This window comes from Lepus europaeus, chromosome 2 (genome assembly GCF_033115175.1).
Source record: "Lepus europaeus isolate LE1 chromosome 2, mLepTim1.pri, whole genome shotgun sequence".
Classification (NCBI taxonomy): Eukaryota; Metazoa; Chordata; class Mammalia; order Lagomorpha; family Leporidae; genus Lepus; species Lepus europaeus.
Genome location: NC_084828.1, coordinates 123,521,286 through 123,542,736, shown reverse-complemented (window position 1 = coordinate 123,542,736; position 21,451 = coordinate 123,521,286). Strand labels below are relative to the sequence as shown.

At 40.5% G+C, this 21,451-nt stretch overlaps 1 protein-coding gene across 2 annotated transcripts in view; it reads right to left on the bottom strand.

The window, feature by feature from the left end:
• The window catches only part of VEPH1 (ventricular zone expressed PH domain containing 1), a 260,419-nt gene that overhangs the window by 96,282 nt on the left and 142,686 nt on the right, over nt 1-21,451 (bottom strand). For both annotated transcript variants that reach the window (XM_062178364.1, XM_062178372.1), the window contains exons 7-8: nt 19,499-19,708; nt 18,553-18,950 (exon numbers count right to left, since the gene is read on the bottom strand). In XM_062178364.1, the coding sequence (XP_062034348.1) occupies nt 18,553-18,950; nt 19,499-19,708 (608 nt within the window). The remainder of the gene's footprint in view (nt 1-18,552; nt 18,951-19,498; nt 19,709-21,451) is intronic.

The following is a 21,451-nucleotide window of genomic DNA, read 5'->3' as shown; positions in this document are numbered from 1 at the left end:
AGCTGTCCTACCCAGGCATTGTTTACTGCCAAGTCAGTGAACAATCTTGTGTCTGCTTTACTCTGCCAAACAGTGTTGACATCCTTTGTCTCTCTTCTCCATCCTCTTAATCTTTTACCTTTTAATTCCTTTCTTATCATCCAAGCATTGTTTCAATGATAGTGGTGAGAAATGTGTACCATTAACCATGCTTGCTAGAAGTTTTGTGTGGAGGCTCAGAAATCCTCAAAAGCCATCTAACATAAAATTCCTGGTGACCATGATGGTCAAGAAAACTCATTGTCTAGAGTAAGGATTAATAAACTACTGTCCATGGGCCAAGTCTAGCTCTCTACCCAACTGTTTCAATAAAGTTTTATTGGAGCATAATCATGACCATCTATTTATTTGGTCACGACGCACATAAAAATGTTTCAGTCAATGATGGGCTGTAGATATGAAGAGAGCCCCTAAGATTATAACGCCTGGTGACATTGTAGTCAGCTTGTGTCAGGACCCTCTATGATGGTCACACATAAGGAAGTTGCCTAAAAATGCGTTTCTCAGAAATATCCCCATTGTTACATGCACAGCTGTGTCTTATGGGGTTGCTTTCACACTACATTGGCATAGTTGAGTAGTTGCAACAGGAACCAAATGACCTATCTCTGTCTAAAAATATTTATGATCTGGCCTTTCACAGAAAAAATTTCAGAACACAAGCTGATATGAAAGTACTGTAGGGCATGAAATAAATATTTTTCTGTATTTTAAATGTGTTTGAAGAATGCTAAAATTTTTGGAGTTACCACATTTAATTTTAATCCCAAATGGAATGCCGTGGGCAGAAGAGAAACATGTTTCACCAAGGAATGGCAAGAGAATTTCCTCTTAATCCATTCTATCCCATCATCTTAGATTTAGGGCACATATAAAAATAAATTGAGCAATAAATATACCACTTATGGTAACTTTGATATAAATTATTATGTTCTTAGAGTTCCATTCTTTTGAGAAAAGTAATTGGTGAATGATTAGAGTATTTGAAAATATTTTTAAAATTCATTGCCAAAATGGCATAAACTTTACTGAAAAAGTTACTTTCACTGAATGCTAACTGAAAAAAAGAATATGTTCATAACTGACATGTAACATAAGAAATGTATATGTGAGAGTATTTTCTGGAGCTAGGTTGTCATTTTGAGGAATGCACTGTATTTGAAATTATCAGTGTTCTAACACAGTGCCTTATAAATAGGACATGGGGGCAACGTCTACTGCATAGTAATGTGTAGTGTACTGCAGTGCTGCCTGACAAACTCTAACAAGTTGCTATTTCTGATTTTTGCTGACAAGTTGTGACAAGGCAGTTCAGCAAACATAGAGAATCCACAATCACATTGTTTTTTTCAACATTCTAGTTACTGGCTGTGACTTATTCGTACACCTTCTAAATATTGGATTGCAAGCTACAGGCACGAGGATGGAAAACAGACTAAACCAGTGTCCTCTGAAACTGACAACACTGATGAGAAAACAAGTAAGAGGGCTGTGTGATTACAGGTTCCATATGAATAATGAAACTCTCATTGTAAAATGGTTAGACGACAAATGTGTCATTGTTAGAATGGGCTTCAATACAACAGAACTGCTTGGCAAAGTTCAACAACGGGAGAAAGAAAAGAGTAGAGTAAACGTGCCTCAATGAGAAGCACTGGGTACCTATAACGATTTTAGTGGTGATGTGGAAAACCGTTATTGGTTGGTTTCCAAATATTCCACTTCTATCAAAGATTAAGAAAATGGTATCAGTCTTTGTTTATTGGAATAACTGATAGATCTATTATAAACATGCATCGTTCACAAATTTACGAATAAAGCCAAGAAAGATTTCATTAATTTGTTGGACTTCAAAAGAGACATCTTCTAGGCATACCTAACAATAGGAAACCATCCGGAGGAAGAAAGTGTAATATTCCCACACTTACTGCTTTCAGATGATATTGGATATTACATGAGAAGTCATATTATTCTTTTTTTAAAAAAATTATTTATTTATTTGAGAGGCAGAGTAACAGAGAGAGGGAGGGACAGAGAGAGAGAGAGAGAGCGAGAGAGAGGTCTTCCATCCACTGGTTCACTCTCCAAATGACCACAATGGCCACAGCTGGCCTGATCCAAAACCAGGACTCAGGAGCTTCTTCCAGGTCTCCCACATGGGTGCAGGGGCCCAAACACTTGGGATATCTTCCACTGCTTTCCCAGGCCATCAGTAGGGTGGTGGACTGGGAGTGGAGTAGCCAGGACTCGAACCCACGCTCATATGGGATGATGGCGCCACAGGCAGAAACAACTTACTACGCTACAGTGCCGGCCTCTGGTCATGTTTTTCTTAAATGGGAAGAAAACAATCCACATCATGCAAAATGGACAACATATTGTAAAAAATGTAATGTGACCCTTCAAAATGCTTTGCTCCTTTCCACTGAAAATAATTGTTGAACAGGCCATGAAAGTCACTTCTTTGTTATTGTGTAATGTATTAAAGGATACCATATTTGTCCAAGGTCCTTTTTATAGGACAACTTACATACATATAAAAGAACTGTATAGCCCCAGTATGCTATTTATAGGACAATCTGTTTTCATTCCCAATGATAGTAAAAGATATATAAGATCTAGATTATGATTTCCAACCTATTTTTAAAATGCACTTGTGTCAGTTTTGTTGAAATATTTGCAGAACTGAAAACTTGACACTTAATTAGTTAAAGGATGGTACCAATATAAAAATAACATCTTGGATCCAGGATAGCAGTGAGATAAATGTGACTCATAGACAGAAATCTGACATTTCTTTACATATTAAATTAAGGAAATGTCAGCTCACAGGTCTGGTGTTTCTTGTGCTTTGACAAAAATACTCAATTTAAAAGATTATTCTGAAAAAATTTTGCAGCAAAGGCAGCTATGCTTGCATATGGTTGGTTTAGATCTTTAAATTGTATACTATCCCACATTTTTCAAACCTATATTTTTACCATCATGGTTAAAAAATGAAGCACCTTTGAAAAATAATACTTGTGGGGCTGGTGCTGTGGCGCAGTGGGTGAAGCCGTTGCTTATAAAGCTGGCATTCCATATAGATGCCAGTGCCATCCCAGCTGCTCCACTTCTGATAGATTCTCTGCTAATGGCCTGGGAAAAGCAGCAGAGGATGGCTCAAGTGCTTGGGCCACTGCTATTCATGTGGGAGACCTGGCAGAAGCTCCTGGCTCCTGGCTTTGGCCTGGACCAGCCCCAGCTGTTGTGGCCATCTAGGGAGTGAGCCAGTGGGTGGAAGATATATCCCTCTTGTTCTCTCTCTCTCTCTCTCTCTTTCTGACTTTCAGATAAATAAATATAAAAAAGAAAGAAAAATAATAGCAGCCCATAGGTCCAAATATTTCCCTACACTGAAAAAAATCCTGGCAAGAAGTTTGTAAAATCTCTAACAGTGGTAAGATGGTAAGATTAAGGATGATTTCCTTAGCTTTCTCTGTGTTTTCCAAAAGTTTGCAATGAATATTATACTTCTATAACTGGGAAAAAAAAAAACCCAAAACCTTCACTAGGAATTTTTTTTCATTAAGAAATGGGTTAGAATTGGGCTGTGCTATAGATTCAATTAACCTGTCACAAAGTTATCAAGTGGGCTACACTTCCGAGGAACAAATGATTGACTAAGTGTTTTTTAATACATGAAATTATTTTAGGCAATTCTAGCCTCAGGGATATGAAAGAACCAGAAACTAAGAATTGTCTGTTAATCATTGGTATAGATACATAATTAGTTGAAGCTTTTCTTCAGCTCCATTTTTTAATTTAGAGAATTGGCAACATAGTCCCTGTGTATGACAGTTCCAGAGAGAAATCTTTACCAGCTCCACCCTTCAACTCACACCTTTCCATGGAAAGTGTCCCTCCCCGAGACATGTTCCTACTTAAGTAACTAATGTTTACGATAGCGAGAGCTTATAATGTGAACACTGATTGAATCTGGGGATCAAAGTACTAAGAGCTTTTAGAAAGTGTAGTCTGGGGATGCTTCCCTTATCAAGTCTCAACGTGCAATGCATTGGCCATTATTCTGGAAGAAGACACTGGATGAAGAAGTCAAGTCTGTAAGCCAAGACTTTGGCTCCCAAACTGGTGACTGGAGTCCACGCTGCAAACTTCTCCCTCCAACTGATTCACCCTTGTATTTCCCTACGTTTAGTACTAAGTATAATGAAGCTCATCTATTCGAAAAGAACCAACACTTATCATCACCTCCTGCTAATGCTGTATTTTCCTCAATATAGCTAATGTTGGAAAAATACCATGCATATGTTTCCAACAAATGGATAACGAACATCCTAAGCACTCTCCCTCTTTTTCAATGCTGAGCTTGGGATAGGTTTTAATTGCAGCAATCTCTGGGTTTTCAAACTTTCATGTCACATCACAAGACAGTTGACTTTTCTTTTTCTAATGAAGTGAAGACAGTTACCCCAGCCATAAGTGAAAAGTCACAGGCAGTGCTAAAGCTTGTCACTCAGTTGCCATCTCAACACAGAGCATTAGTGATGTGCACATCAGCTACCAGGTCAGGGGCTGGACAGGCCTGCTAACTCCTCTTTATTTGCTTTTTCATTTGTACTTTCATTCATTACACTGTGCTACATTGGGTGTTTTTGTGTCCATCACTGAGCTAGGCCCTGGGGACAAAGAAGGTTCAGACCCTGCGGTGATGTCACAAGGGGGTAGCCTCAGACCCTTGGTGCTGACTGTTCCCATTCTTAGTTGTAGTTAGTAAGCTCCACACTAGGTCTGGCCCTGGGACTCCAACACTGCCCTCCCCTCCCACCATCAGCAGGTGCCCCACAAGATATATGAGTTCAGGAGATGGTAGATAACTGGGTTATTTAAGTCAGAGTCCTAAAACCAAGGTGACAACCTAAACAAGGCCCCTTGAGTCCTAGCCAAGGGGCCAGGGAAAAATTTTAGGTTCTGAGGGCTACTTCTGTCCTACCCTGGGCCTGTACAAGGCCCCTCAAGTGCTGAGGGGAGCATATGCAATGTCTAGGGCTTCTTCCTGCCTAGCTGGGGACTATAGTTGAGGTTAGTAGAAGGCTCCAGCAGACCAAGAAGTATTTTGGGAAGGCCATTGATCTGTGAAGGCAGTACCTGGTTACATGGTAAGGCCTTTGCTGGCTGCAGGGCCTGGCCCTGACCGGGTCCATTGCTGTAGGGATTTCTCGGTCCTGGTCAGTTCCTGGGCTATCCCTGTTCCTCCTCCTGAACTGGTGTTGCCAAGTGCTGGGGCTTTCCCTGGGTGAGCAGGGCCCAGACAGGTGAGGTTCCTACTACCCTGTTCACTGGGGTCCCCCCGCCCCCAGTCTCTGGACCCTTATCTTTCTGCAGAATGTCAGCCATTTCTGCTCGGAGGGAAGTGGCAAAAGTTGGGAATGCAAAGGAATGCACTGCTGATAAAATGATTTCAGGCTTCTGCCCAAGAAGCTGGGGTTGGTGAGGTGCGTGGAATTTGGATTGGAAAAGAAGAGAAAGATAATTCTTCTCAGAGCCTTAGGCTCACTTATTGTCCATAACCTCTTTCTTTGAGTATAGTGATACTCAAAGTCAACCCTACGAAAATGAACAAGTTGAGTGACTTACTCACATCTCCTTGCAGAAAACTTACAACCAGTGGGTTCCATGTCAAGGTATTGTTATTTTTTATTTATTTTTTTTTACCATATCAAGATGAAAGGAAAAAGCTGTGACCAAAACCAGAAAAAAAATTCTTTTTGCTTCAAAAGTCAGTTGGGTCTTTGTTATAGCAATCTGCAAAGATAGTGTCTTGATGAGATTTTTACCATCAGTAAGACACCTCCTAGGGATCAGAATACTTTCCAAACCATATGCTGATAGATAAAGTAAAAATGAATTTGAAGCACATGGATCACACTTCCCTAAAAATGTGCTTAAATTCAAAGGTTAACAACAGTAGGGCTTGACTAAAAGCATTCGGGAATTTCTTAAGCACTAAGCATTTGAAAAACCACTTTCTAAGTTGAACTTATATGGGTTCCCTTATCCAGAGGGACAGTATAATTTACAGAATGTATTCACAGATAATACTTTAAGCAACCAAGAATGGGGTATGTTATTGTTTTATTTTGTTTCTTGGCAAATTTCCTCTTGCCTAAATACTTTAACAAGTTAACCCTCTTATTTATGTAGCTAATGAATTATTTTAGGAAGATGGTATAATTCTTACTGGGGCATATAACTTCTCAATACACGATAGTCCAGGGAATACAAAGTTAAACATGACAAAATTTCTAGAAACAATAACAAATATCTTAAGAGTTCAGTGTACATTTGACATTTGAGTTACTGAGATTGACTGCACAATAGCATTACTGTAAGAATACAAAAATATCTGTGTTTGTCTTAATTCTTTCACAGTAGACTCAACTGTTCATTAGAGTCTAAAGACTTTGTTTTAAAAAAACAAACAGGAAACAATCAGACAAAAAGCCCCATAGTATAACTATAATTAGGAACTAGAGTGACTGTAAAATAAAATTTAGTAGAAAGATATGATAGGGATGTAGCAGTAGTCAAAACTGTTCACATTTACTGGAAATGATTGTATGATTTAAGTATATTCAAGGTTCTTTTTAAAAGAACACGGAAAAAATAAATCATGTATATTTGATAGCAAAAAGATGGTCCAAAGTTCTTTTCAAGGGAAGGAGGATCCCTTCCTTATCTCCTCAATTAAGAGCTGATCATTGAATGATGTGTGGATTAGTTAAGTCACAAATCCATTGGATCACCAATTATCCATGGAAGTTGAATGCACACATAGAAACTTCTTTCAAATCACTTTTCAATGTTTTGAGTTTACCCAAGCATATAGTATCTCCAATACACTTTCATTTAATTTTAGTTCTCTGCACATTTAAGGAAATGTAATCCATATATCCTTAATTCATTTACAAAACTTGGCTAAACATCATTGAAGACATATTTGATGCACAACATATTTTGAGGTTTTTAAAACTATCTTCCACAAGGAACTAAATGCCATGTTTATAAAAATTATAAGTATGCACAACACATTTTCCAAAATACACCAGGGAGTAGAATTTCCTGGCTTCCAAGCCTAATTACCTTTTCTTTTTTATTCATCTGAGAGGTAGAGCCACAGACAGTGAGATGGAGAGACAGAGAGAAAGGTCTTCCATCCACTGGTTCACTCCCTAGATGGCTGCAACAGCCGGAGCTGAGCCAATCTGAAGCCCGGAGCCAGGAGCTTCCTCCAGGGTCTCCAACATGGGTGCAGGGGCCCCAGCGCTCAGGCCATCCTTCACTGCTCTCCCAGGCCACAGCAGAGAACTGGATTGGAAGAGGAACAGCCGGAACTAGAACCAGTGCCCACATGCAATGCCGGTGCCGCAGGTAGAGGACCTACCTGTTGCGACACAGCGTCAGCCTTTTCTTAAAACCCTTATCCAGTTAGAAGAGTCAGAGCATGATTAGAACCACAAACTCAGTGCCATGAACAGTCCAGATCACTAAGCCTAGTATCCTTAAGTGACTTTGAGAAGAAAATTCATCTCCTCAATTAAGAGATGATCATTGGATGATGGGTGGATTAGTTAAGCCACAAATCCATTGTAAGGAAGAAGAGGCTTTTCTGTGCTATGAGGTTCCCCCGAAGCTCCTCAATCCTGCAGTAGCAGGTTTCTTAAACTTTACTGCTGTAGGAGTCTCCTGGAGGAATCTCATAAACTAGAGGCCAATTCAATAGTCTAGGGTAAGCTGAGAATCTCAGTTCTAACAAGGACCCAGCTGATGCTGATGTTGTGGATTCACGGGCCACATTGGAGGAGCAAGGCTCTGTTGCAGTATTTTCAACCATTGCTGGTATTTGGGGCTAGATAATTGTTTTTATTTTGTGGGGCATGTACCTGGTTGGAAATTAAGCAGCACCTCTTCCCAAGTCATGGAAAACTTAATGTCCCTAGACATTGCCAAATTGAGGGAGGGGGACAATACTGCCTTTGGCTCAGATAGAACCATTGCTCTATTGGTATGCTTAATGCTGACATATTCGGTGCATAATTTAAACACTCCTCTTGATGAACTAGCTTCATAAAAAACAGATTTCTCCCTCACCCCACCTTGAGCAATTACTGCACTTTTATATACAGACTGTAGATTTTATAACTGATATTGTTTTTGTCCTTACTGAGGTCACCAATGTGTTCAGAAGTAAATTTGCAAATTATGTTTTGCAACTGTGAACATTTTCTGGGATAAATTTTCAAAAAATAACTACCCAATTCATTTTATTTCTCTGTAGGATGCCTCATGAATTGTCTGATTGTCTGAAATAAGATTAGTTCCCATTGAGTAAAGTAAACAAAACTATTACAATAGAAACACAGAAGAAATGCACAATGCATTAATTTGCTGATCCTGGTTACTTGCTTTGGATACATGTTAATTTGTAAATCCAAGTAAAAAGGGAGATAAGCCCCCCCAAGTATTGTACAGTCTTGCCTGTTTGCTTCTAACTGTAGCAAATTGATGAATCCAGGTGTCTGGGAAAAGACTAGGGAGTTAAAATGAAGGAAAATGTCCTTGGTTTTGTTTTTACTTCATATCAGAGATTGAAAGTTTACAATAAGGTTTGTTTGAAGCAGATGAAAAATTTGGTCAAACAGCTAGTTTTATTTTGCCAGCTTCATCAAAAGACATGTAGACTTAATTGCATTCAAAACAAAATGGGTAAACATTAAAAGTTATCCACGCCAACATTTTTCCAGTTTTTGTAAGCTGTGAAATTCTTGGTTGAAGCATCAGTCATGAAGGCTGATGTGTAAGACTAGCTAAACTAGAACTTCTCTGCTTGTGGGGCAAGTAGAGGGTCTTAAGGAAGTGAAACCTGAAAATTCACGACCCCATAACATACTCCGGAGACAAAGGTAAGGAAGTGGCAGCCCAAGGAGCTAACGCAAACTGTTGAGGAGCCTAAACTGTCCTGCAGCAGAGCTGCAACTGGAATGAAATTTAGACAGGAAGCTGTGAAATTTAGAGTTATTACCCGGGTCAAGTTAGCAGCGTCTCTGGTATTGTTGTCAATTATTCTTGTTGAAAAAGTCTATACCTTGCAGAAATATATACATTACAGTGTGCAAGTTTCCCTTTCCCTTTCTCTTCTCATCCACAAACATCTTCAATCTGATTCTTCAGAGAAGATCAATGGCTTGATATTTTTGTTTTTCTAGAATTTTCCCTCCTTCCCCCAAGTAGATACATATTGACACATATTTTTAAATTGTTTTCTTTATTCTGTTTCTTCTTAGTCAACTCTAGTTTTTTTTTTTTAACACAGCACTTAATACTTTCCAACATCATATATTCTTACCAATTCTGTTACCTACGGTATGCATTTATTTCCCACTAGAGTATTCTCCAAAAAGGCAAGGGTGCTTACCTGCTTTGCTCACCGATATTTCTGAGGTTCCTAAAATGTGCTGGCATATAGTAAGCATGCAAAAATTGTTGTTTGTGGAGATAGGCAGTTGGTACAACAATTAGGATACCACTTGGGATGCCCCATGGAATGCCTGGAATAGTGTCCTGGCCCCAGTTCTGATTCTAGCTTCCTGCTATTCCAGACCATGGGAGGCATCAGTGATGACTCAAGTAGTTAGGTCCCTGCCACCAATGTGGGAGACTGGGATTGAGTTCCCAGCTCCTGGCTTTGGCCTGGCCTAGCCCTGGCTGTTGTGAGCATTTGCAGAGTGAACTAGCAGTGAACCTGTCTGTTTCTGTCTCCCTCTCTGTCTCTCGGCCTTCCAAATAATAAATAAATGAATTCATAAATAAATAAAATTTAAATGTTAGTTGTGAAATGAATGAATGAATGAAGAACTCAGTCAGAATGAAGAGGCAGAACACAGCGGCCTTTCAGGGCAGTGAAACTATTTGATCTGATACTACAATGATGCATACCTGTCACCCTACCCTTGTCACAACCCATAAAGGTAGAATGAGTGAGCTCCAATGTAAACTTGGGGCTTTGGGTGCTAATGGTGTGTCAGTGTAGGATCCTTGATTACACAAACGCACTGCTGTGGTTAGGGATGCTGACAGTGGGAGAGGTTGTGCCTGTCTAGGTCTAGAAGGTATATAGGAACACTCTGTACTGATTCCTGCTCAGTCTTTCTGTGGAACAGAAACCACTGTAAAAAACAAAGCTTTCTAGTTGAAAAACAAAAGTGAATGATCATCTCAAAATTCATGTCTAAAAGCAAACTCTTGACTTCTGTCTTGCTAATCTTACTGTCTCAGTCAAGGGATTCCTTCACCCACTGGTGATGATGCCCAACCTACCCACGCAGAAGGTTTGCCTTTAAAATACCTCTGGCATGAATCCTTGTCACCCTCTGTAGCCCAGCCACCCTGGCCCAAGTTCCCACGCATGAAGTATGACTCTGCCTCACGGCTTGATATTTGCTGCTCCATCCTTGCCTCTTCTCATTGAGATCTCCATTGCAACACCACCTCCGTAGGGAGCCCTTTCCCAACCACACAGCCTGAACAGCAGTCCCGTGCCACCCCCATCTTTCTGTCTCCCAACTTTGTTGGCTTTCATAACAACTATCACACTTAACATTATGCTACCTATTTTCTTTTCCTGCTTTTGATCCATCTCATCCCACAGAATACATTCCCAGAAGAAAGGGACTGGTTTTGTTTGCTGCTACTCCCAATGCCTAGCAAACAGTAAGCAGCAAGCACTCAATACTTTTTTTATTTTTTTCTTCCAGATGCATGAACAAACCTCTCACCTGTAGAATAGCAGTGTCCTCCTTGGGAGTCTTTCTAGCTCCCCCTACAGACTATTCTCCAGACTACAGGCAGGGGAATCTTCCAATCTGATTTCCCTCCCAGGTTAGACACGGACGGTTAGACCACAGTGGAGTATTAGGCCCTGCCTGTCTTCACTTCACTTCACTTCACTTCACTTCACTTCACTTCACTTTCTTTCCAGGGGCCCACCTTCAGTTCTTGGGATGAGCTGTGCTCTTTCCACAGGATTTTGCACAGGCTCGCCTCTCCGACAGACAACTCTGTCCAGCCCTGCACCTCTGCTTACCCTTGATATTCCCCCTTGCAGCCCTTCTCCAGGGAAGCCTCCATGGTTCCCAAGTGTAGGTCGATTTCATGGGATATGCCCTTGTGGAACCACGTTCCTTTCCTGTGAATAACTCATCTCACTTTGCAACTGTGCATGTATGCACAGGGGTTATTTGAATAACCCTTACTCCACAGGGTAAGTTCCATGGGAACAGGGACCATGACTGCTTTGCAGACAACTATACCCCCTGCCCACAGCATATATCTGCAGCACATGCCCGATTCTCAGTAAGTGTTGGTTAATGAGAGAGTGAGGGCCTCTATGAGCACGACAGTGTACAAGGCCCCCAAGCAGGTCTCTTAAGACATCCAGGGAATATAAAAGAGGACCCTTTGATCAGCACTTACAAATTCCTTGGTTTAGAGAGAATGGAGAACACTAAGGAGAGCTGGTTGAATCTCTCCCTGCTTGGTCCAACAACAGGTGCTGTTTCCACAAACACTAGAGAAATAGAAGTCTAGGTTCCTGGTCTTGAGGACTTGGAAATCTTGCTGGGGAGACACGGTCACCTGGTATTGTCCCTAGCCATGCAGGTAAGATATTACTTCCCTATATGAACATTTCTTCAACCAACTAAACGTAAGTGATCATCTTTAAAAAGTAATTTTTATTTAAGTTTACAAATTAAATGATTTCCCGGAACCTCAGCCTCAGAGTTTCTGCAGTGACCTTACATTTCCTGCATTTGTGGTTTATTTTAATGATGGCATAATATTTTAATGGCTGTGAGATAGTTGATGTAAATTATGTCTCATCTCAAAAATAATTATTTTCCATAAAACAATTTCTGAAAGTTTGATGAATCTTTGGTAACAAAAGAAAAAAAAATTGTGTCTTTAAGCTATTTACCAGTCCCATATGGACGTGACATAAACAAGGACATGGACACTCCCTGTCCTTGGCTTTGCTCTTATTTTCCAAGGGGGCTGCCAGCACGGGACCCCAGGCTCTGGCAGCTCAGGCAGACTCACTTGCTGTTTCTAAACATGCACCTCTCCAAACATGAACTGGAACACAAAAAATTCCTGCCAGCTTATCTGATCTAGACTCTGATTGCCAACTACACAGTTACCTCTGTTTTTGGGGAAACAGTTTAAAATTCTGCATCATCCGAGAGGGATGCTGGTGTGGAGCACCCGGGAGGAACTGCCTAGCCTCCCCACCTTGCCTTTCCCTCCGGTCTTATCAAAACCCTTTACTCAGGCACATAATCTCTTTTCAGTTTCCTTGCTACCAATTCTTTATCACCAGCAGAGCTCAAAAATATGGATTTGCTGTGTTTTCTGTTTCAAAATGAGATTTGATGCTATCCAGGGACAATTTTGTTTCCCTACAGGGCATATACTGCCAGTTTCATAATGAAAGTATATGGGAAAATAGCATTCACTTTACTGAAATTTGGTTTGTGGCAAACTGGACTGGAATGTTCTCTTCTGCTGGCACCATCAGTGGCTTAGGACCACAGTGTACAACTTTGGGTTCCGTGGAGTAAAGGCAGTCCCAGAACAACAATAATGGATGACTGATAATAAACTCTGAGGATGGGCTTCCCTGAAGCAGGATAAAAATACTGGCTGCAGGTTATATAACCTTTTTTTTTTTTTTAAGAGAACAATGCATTTAGAAGAATGTATTTAAGAATATGAAACATGCCACAACAAACCACTTCTGCTCTTATAACACCTCCTTCTCCTCACATCGTTTAAAATAAAATTATTGTATTTGTTATTTGAAAGGCAGAGAGAAAGAAGGAGAAGGAGGAGGAGGAGGAGGAAGAAAAAGAGAAAGAGAGAGAGAGAGAGAGAGAGAGAGAGAGAGAGAGAGAGCAAACTTCTACCCTTGCTGCTTCACTCCCCAAATGCCTGCAACAGCTGAGGCTAGGCCAGGCTGAAGCAGCAGTTCAAAACTCAATCCAGATCGCCCTTGTGGGTGACGGGGACCCAAGTATAAGGAGTAGAGATAGGACTCAAACTCAGGCACTCTGATATGATATTGTAGGCAAACCCAAGGTAAGCAATGCACCTCTTTGTCCTATAGCCTTGTAAGCAGCATCTCTCTTTACTTATTTGAATGTTCAAGGAAACCAAACTTTTTTACTTTCTTCAGAAGAAGGAGCTTTTGAGAGCATAGACCGGAGGGAAATAGTTACCTGACATCCTCTCCTGGAACTGCATTGTGTGTTTAAGTGTGTAGCATCCTTTCCAGTGATCTGTGCTTGTGTGACTGACTCTTAGCTGACGATGTACAAGGACAGTAATCGGATGCGAACTCTTCAGAGAAGCTTGAGAGGATCTTTTCAAAGAGATCCGCAGGTCTTCCTTTAGCCATGTTATTTGGATGCCTCCCATGAGCCACTGACTGGACTCAGATGTGTGTGGCAGGGAAAAGCAAGGGAGGAAAATGCAGCCACCATTTTGTCTGCTCCTTTTAACTCAAATCCACTCCTTTGGAAGATGTGAATTGGTAAGTAAGGTAATCCAAGGAGCTTGGTTCCAAGACACCAAGAAGAATTCTCTAGAAAAGTCTTCCCTGTTGAGTTCACTTCAAATAAGAGCCCTATGGGTCACCTCAATGAAGGAAGTTTCCAGGGAAATTGTAACATCTCCCTATTTGCTGTATTTCTATCTTAAATTGTGTAAAAAACACTTCAGGATTCTTCTCAACTCCAAAGTTTACAACTTTCCTCAGGGAGAAATGATCTTAATCCCATGACTAACAAGTCTATTTAAAAAAAAATTACCTATATAGAAATACTCTCCAAAAAATTTTATGTTCCTCACTAAAGTTTTGGAATTTTCTCTAAAAGATAAACAAACAAACAGGCACCAGTGCTATAGCACAGTAGGTTAAGCCACCATCTGCAGTGCTGGTACCCCATATGGGCACCGTTTCTAGTCCTGGCTGCTCCACTTTCCACCGAGCTCCCTGATGATGTGCTTGGGAAAACAGCAGACAAATGGTCCAAATGCTTGGGCCCCTGTATCCACATGGGAGACCCAGAAGAAGCTCCTGACTCCTGGCTTCCACCTGCCTCATCCTCAGCCATTGAAGCTATTTGAGGAGTGAACCAGCAGATGGAAAATTCCCCCCTCCCCCCGTAACTCTGGCTTTTAAATAAATAAATAAAAAATAAAGAAACAAACAAAAACTTCCCTCCCAAAACCATGAAGTGGATGAGTATTATCATACCCAAGATTCAATCTACTGGAGCTGATGGCCATAAGGACAGGTGTTGACTCTGCCCCGTAAGTCATCCCAGCCCTGAGCTTAGACTTGACTACAAGCACATCTTTAATAAGGAAGCCTTGTGTGCAATTAATGCAGAAAACAGCATATGTTTCTTGATGTTAACAATGAATTTTATTTTATTTTAAGACAAACAAGCTCTGGTGGGTCTATTAGAGAAAGGACTGTATCACTGGCTTCAAAATAAGCTTTCTGCATGCCAGCCTTGCTGATGTGCGCTACAGATGGGAGGTGTTTTCACCCAATCTGGACGTAGTTCAAAGGGAACCTAAGTAACACTGATGGGTTCCTGTAAGATTTTATATAATCCTTTAGAGAACTACAGTGATGGGCCAGACTTTCAAGGATTTCTTTCAATACCATGTGTTACGTTTTAACCTGTAATCATTTTTGTTCACATAAATGCATAGCAGTGATTGAGACTTTTAAAGTGCCATTTGGCAGATGAACTAAGTTCTGGTCTTGGATGTAAATAAAATCAGGCTTTGACAATAACCCATCACTCTGCTCATGAGTATATAACTTTCAGTGGTTGGTAAACCTGTACCAGCGCCAGAGCTGCAAGGCTTGGGTATGAATTACAGACCAGGGAATAGCAGGATCTTTCATAACCCAGATGACACTGCTGACCCAACCTCAGTAAGTCTTGGGGTTGACAGTTTTTTCTAGCCATGATGATAGATTTGCATTGCCTGTCTACAGTGTGATCAATACCATGCAATAATAGACGGCTGACTGGGTTAAGCATGCTGTTTGTGACCCTGGTTCATTTCATATCGAATTCTGCTGGGTGGTGACTAGTGAGGTTCCTATTCTTTCAGCATAATTGATATTCAAGTATTAAGTTAGACCATATAAAATAATGGTTTTGTGGGTCCAAACAGCTGAACATCAGTTTTCTCCTTATAGATCAATCTAATACCAAAAGAATTTCTTTTGAGAGTTGCTTTGTTATGTTCTCACAGTCTGAACTGTGTAGAAGTAGCTGGAAAATTATTCTTGAAATTTTGTTGTCACTCCTGCTGTCAATTTGACTCTTTCATGTTACATGTTGAAGAAGTGGTTTTTATGCTACCTCATTTTGTTTCTTGAAGACTCTGCATAATTCATCAAGAAAAATCTAATGATTCTTTTATAGCAACAACACATTAAACATAACACAATTTCTAAGCCTAATCTTTCTTCGATACATTTTTAAGGAAAGAAATGTAATATTGTTGTGTCGAGTGATCTTAGGACAACAAGCAAAACTGTGTCAGCCAGATGATGGCTGGTGTTTCACTGAGTGGTTTACACAATCTCTGAAATAATAACAATGTGTCCCCTGCAATCAGCCCAAGTCCTTTCTCACAGTGGACTTGGGCAGTGAGTCATAAAAATCTTCAATCCCTTACACATATCCCTATGCAAGGGATTTCCCAGGAAATTACAAAAGTATGAGCAAATTCCAAAATGTTGTCTTAAAAAAATATCATAGTGAGTTCAAGGGCGTCCTGTGCTAGGAAACTTAAGTATCAAAAGAAAATATTCCACCTTTTTATTTTTAACTAAAGATGATGGATTCATTCAATATTTGGAAGAAATAATTCCAGTCACCCAGTTAACCCTTTACTATTTTTTTTTTTTGGCAGAGTTAGACAGTGAGAGAGACAGAGAGAAAGGTCTTCCTTCCATTGGTTCATTCCCCAAATGGCCGATATGGCTGGAGCTACGCCTATCCGAAGCCAGGAGCTTCCTCCTGGTCTCCCAAGCGGGTGCAGGGGCCCGAGCACTTGGGCCATCCTCCACTGCCTTCCCGGGCCACAGCAGAGAGCTGGACTGGAAGAGGAGCAAGCGGGACTAGAACCCAGTGCCCATATGAGATGCCTGCACCTCAGGGGGAGGATTAGCCAAGTGAGCCACGGCGCCAGCCCCCTTTCACTAATTTTAACTCCCCAAATAATTCAAAGCAGTAAGACATACCATGTGTTTTTGATAACTAGATGCTTGAAGTAACTCTGCAGGATTTTCTCCCATTTCCACAAGACTAAAACAAACTGTCCAACAACCTGTAGTGCTTTCATGTAAACTTCAGCACACACACAAACTATTCCAGTAGATGGAAATGTGTCCAACTTTTTCCTTGCTATAGATTCCCTCTGTCAAACTGGAAAACTCATTTAACCTTTCTTCTATTAGATTCTCCACCCTGTGCAATAGATGCATAGAATATTAGCAAAATGAGCAATTGTAAGGAGTTTATTTTGAATGTTCTTTTTTTATTTTAGCTATTCCCAAGGTCTGGTATGCTTCATTATCTAAAAGTTATATTTGAGTATTAGCAATTCTATTTTTACTATCACAATTTTAACAAAGAAATGGCTAACTGTGTAACTGCAAACATCTTCAAAAGTATCAGATTCTATACAGACACGCTAAATAACACTTGTTACTACCAAATGCTTGAACTTCTTTTTCCCTTGGTTACAAAAGAACACGAGGTGCCTTCAAAAATTCATAGAAAATGGAAGTAAAAAATAATGCAAGGTGAGCTTTTGGCCTCCTGGTTAAGATACTGCTAAGGTGCTTGTTGGAGTACCTGGGCTCTGCCGGGCCCTGGCTCCCAGCTCCAGCTTCCTGCCAGTGCAGATCGTGGGAGGCAGTGGTGATGGGTCAAATAATTGGGTTTCTTTCATCCACTTGGGAGACCTCGATTGAGGACCCAGATTGTACCTGCCTGTTGTGAGCATTTGAGGAGTGAACCAGCCTATGTGAACTCTCTATCTCACTTTCTCCCCTGCCTCTCAAATTAAAAAAACAAAAAATGGTAACACAAATTTTTCCATGAATCTTCAGAAGCCCTCTTGTCCATTCTTTTTTGAGTGGGAAAGGAGATAGAGAGCAGCATCTGGAAGCAGGATGCTCCCAGCACCTCAACCTGAAAGTCAGTGGTAAGTGCACAGGAGTTGAATACATGACCCTTCGACTGTGTTTCTTCTGGAGCCTAGGCTGCCTGGCTTCTTCCATGAGGGCTGTGGCCTGTGACAAGATGGCACATCCCACTAGGGAGCGAGGACCTTCATGCATACCTCAAGGGGAGGATGCACCACTGCCTAAGAACTGTGGGAACGATCTATGACCTGCACAGTGCCTTGGAGCCATCCAAACCTGTACAACCTATAGCCAGAAGGGTGCACCTGGCACTAGTGCTTTGGCATTGTAGGACATAATGTCTCAGATCCATTACCTTCCTCAGGGCCAGGACTAGGATGCAGAATGTAAGAGTGTGCCAGAAACATCTAGTAATTGAGGTAAGTAGTACTCTAAAAAAGTTAAAATGAATGCAAAAAATTCATAATCAACAAAGTATCAAAATGATATCATAGGATCAACATCACTAATTATTTCTTTTGCTTCAGGCTCCAGTGTGACTCAGCAAGCCTGTTACTGATCCTGTCATCAATTAAAATTGCACTGAATTTTTTGGTGTCCTTCTAACATTGGGCACCTGAAGGTCCCCGCCCACCCATTTTCCACTTTGCCCTTCCTTTTCAGTTGGGGTCACACCATCACTGGCTCCTGACCTCCCAAACCACCACCTGATCATGGTTTTGCCATTTTCTTTCTGTACTCTAATCTTCAAGGGATCAGGGACTGATTGCATCTGTCGCTCTACAGCTGAACCTTGAGTATTTTAGCACAGTGAAGGGTGTTGGAGCTGATGCTCAATGCAGTATGTGGCTGCCCTGCTGGTTATACAAATGGAAACTCTCTGGCAAGACCCCTACCCCAGAACCTGCTTCTGAGCCACAGGCCTTCTTCCAGGACTTTACTGAATATTGCTACAGGGAACCAGAAACCATGTGTCTAGGTTGGCAGAAACCTGAGAGTCAGTAGGGTTAGGTGCACCTAAGTAGATCAACTGGGAAACAATAAGATGATTAATCTTATTGCAAAAAAGTAATCAGGATAATGTAAGATATTTTCCAAATGGTCTATTTTGCAAGAGATCCATAAAAGGGTTTGGCAATTTACGTGGTTTTTGCTTTTGCTTTTCAGCAACGCTCGAAATTTCTCAGGTTTGAGAAGTTCCAAGCACTTACCTTCAATGGTGCACTGATCAGGGATTGGAATCCTCTTTCCGATTTCCACGGCGTAGGCTTTCACTTTACTGAGGTTTTCCTTTAAGTACAAGTAGAGCTTATCTTCGTGTTCCATAGGACTTGTCATTGTCCCTAGAGTTTCTTCCTGGCAGTTCTCTTCAACAGTTTCTGGCAACTTCTCTGATTCTATATGGACAATACTTGGGTATGAAACTGAGGAACCTCCCAGCTGTGACCCATCCGTGTCTGTCTTAGAGAAAAGCTTGTCACTTCCTTGGTGAAGTGGGTCTATTTCTGACAGAGAGGTGCTGGCAGGTGTATCTCCACTTTCCACATCGTCCCCGTCATCTGAGCTCACGCCCTTCGTGAGCACGGAGTGCAAAGCCAAACTTTTTGACCTACAGTACCAACAAAGGGAAAGTGAAAATAGATAAATCAGTTGTGCCACTATTCACTGACAAGGAAGAGAAAGACTGGTAATGCTGGGACAAAGTCCTCTGCAATGGGCAACCAGGGGCAAATTGGAGAAAACATAGACCATCAAGAAAATCCAGGCCACCTCCCCAAACAAAGACTTAAAAGTCAGTTTCATGGGAAGATTGGCTGCAAAACAGTAGACTTACATATTTGTGTTCCTTTTCTACTTTTGCTTCTAATTTTTCATCAGAAATCATGAGATACTATTGACAATCATTCTCAATGTTGGCATATTTATGCACATATTCAAAAGGTGTTTTTAAAAATAGCTATGGGTTTATTTTCCACTTCAAATAGTGAGCTTCCTCGAATAATGAGAGCACTGGGATAATATTTCAGTCACGGAAAGACAAAAATTTGGATGGTAACAACTAAAGCACATAAAAGCACCCCCCTACAGTATGATAACAAAATCAATAGCAAACATGAAGTGCATACTTTAGAAAAAGTAACCACATAAAATTTATACCTGTTAAATCTCATGTTTTTTCTTTCTTCTTTAAAAACTTGGCCCAAACTATATCTTCTGATTGAAGCAGGAGTATTGCTCTCAGCATTTATTTTGTCTTCAAAGGCCTGGATTTTAACTCGGAGCTTTTCATGGTCTTCGTTTTCAGTTATTGTGAGTTTAGTTTCTTTCAGTTTCTCAGGGAATTCAACTTCAGTGCTGGTTTTTCCCCTGAAGGAACAGAAGCCATTGTACTAGCTGTTGGTCACACATACCACTCAGAACCCTGTCCTCTTCAATTGCCTCTTACTCAGAACTGAAAAGTTTGCCCGATAGTTTTACTTATTAGCGTTTCAACAAGTAGTTATTGAGTATCCCCTATGGGCATATAGAAGTTGTTTCTATAGCTCGAGCTGCCAGTTTAGAAATGCTGGTGTTTGAGCCATCTTTGTATCAGAAATCCTTTTTGAAGGGTTCAGAGAATAAGAAAGAAGTTTTTAATTGTTGTCAACCACATTCTTCTCTGTAGACACTTCAAAACATAGTTTCCTTAGGAAATTCATGCCAGCATTTCCTAGAAAATTTACAGGTGTGCTGTTATGTTTGAACCTAAATTGATAGAATAAGAATATTTCATATGGACTGTGTAAGCTCACTTTTAAAAATTTTATGGAAATCGATATAAGAAAAATATTTCTGAATTTGAAGATGTTGGAGGAAGGAGGCTTTCCATGATATCAGTCATTCCAAATATCTTTTTTTTTTTAAAGATTTATTTATTTATTTGAAAGTCAGAGTTATACAGCAAGAGGAGAGGCAGAGAGAGAGAGAGAGAGAGAGTCTTCTATCCTCTGGGTCACTCCCCAGATGGCCGCAATGACTGGAGCTGTGCCAACATGAAGCCAGAAGCCAGGAGCTTCTTCCGGGTCTCCCACGTGGGTGCAGGGGCCCAAAGACTTGGGCCATCTTCTACTGCTTTCCCAGGAATTAACAGGTAAGTTTATTTTGATGCAAAAAATCTTGAAATCCACATGTAGTCTTTTCATAGTACACATTTTCCATGAACTTTAAAAATTTTTTGTATTTCTGTAGTTTGTCCACACAAAGTTTTTAAAGTTCATGGAAAAAGTGTACTATGAAAAGACTACATGTGGATTTCAAGATTTTTTGCATCAAAATAAACTTACCTGTTAATTCCATTTTCCATGAATTTAAAAATGTATATATTTATTTGAGAGGAGGATAGAAGAAAAGAAAGAGAGAGAGAGTGAGTACTTTCATCTTCTGGGTCATTCCCAAAATTTTCCCTAACAATGGTTAGGGTTAGGTAAGGCCAAAGCCAAGAGCCGGGAACTCAAGTCAGGTCTTCCACATGGGTGACAGGCACCTAAGTACATGAGCCCATACCTGCTGATGGTATGAATTAGGAAGCTAGAAGCAAGATCAGAATAGGACTTGAATCCAGGCACTCTGAAAAGAGCTGCTGCTGTCTTAACCACTAGGCCAAATGGACTGCCCCTCCATGAACTTTTAGAAATCCCCTTGTTCTCATGTCATAAACAAGAGTGTCAATTGTTAATCAACAACAGGAGTCACTGTGCACTTACTCCCCATGTAGGATTTCTGTCCTTAATGTGTTGTACTATGTGAATTAACGGTATAACGAGTACTCAAACAATACTCTATACTTTGTGTTTCTGTGTGGGTGCAAACTGTTGAAATCTTTACTTAGTATACACTAAGTTGATCTTCTGTATATAAAGATAATTGAAAATGAATCTTGATGTGAATGGGATGGGAGAGGGAGCGGGAGATGGGATGGTTGCAGGTGGGAGGGGAGGTTATGGGGGGAAAAGCCACTGTACAGCCATAAGCTGTACTTTGGAAATTTATATTTATTAAATAAAAGTTAAAAAAAAAAAGAAATCCCCTTGTTCTTTGATGCTCATTAATGTGATGAATAATTACAGAAAT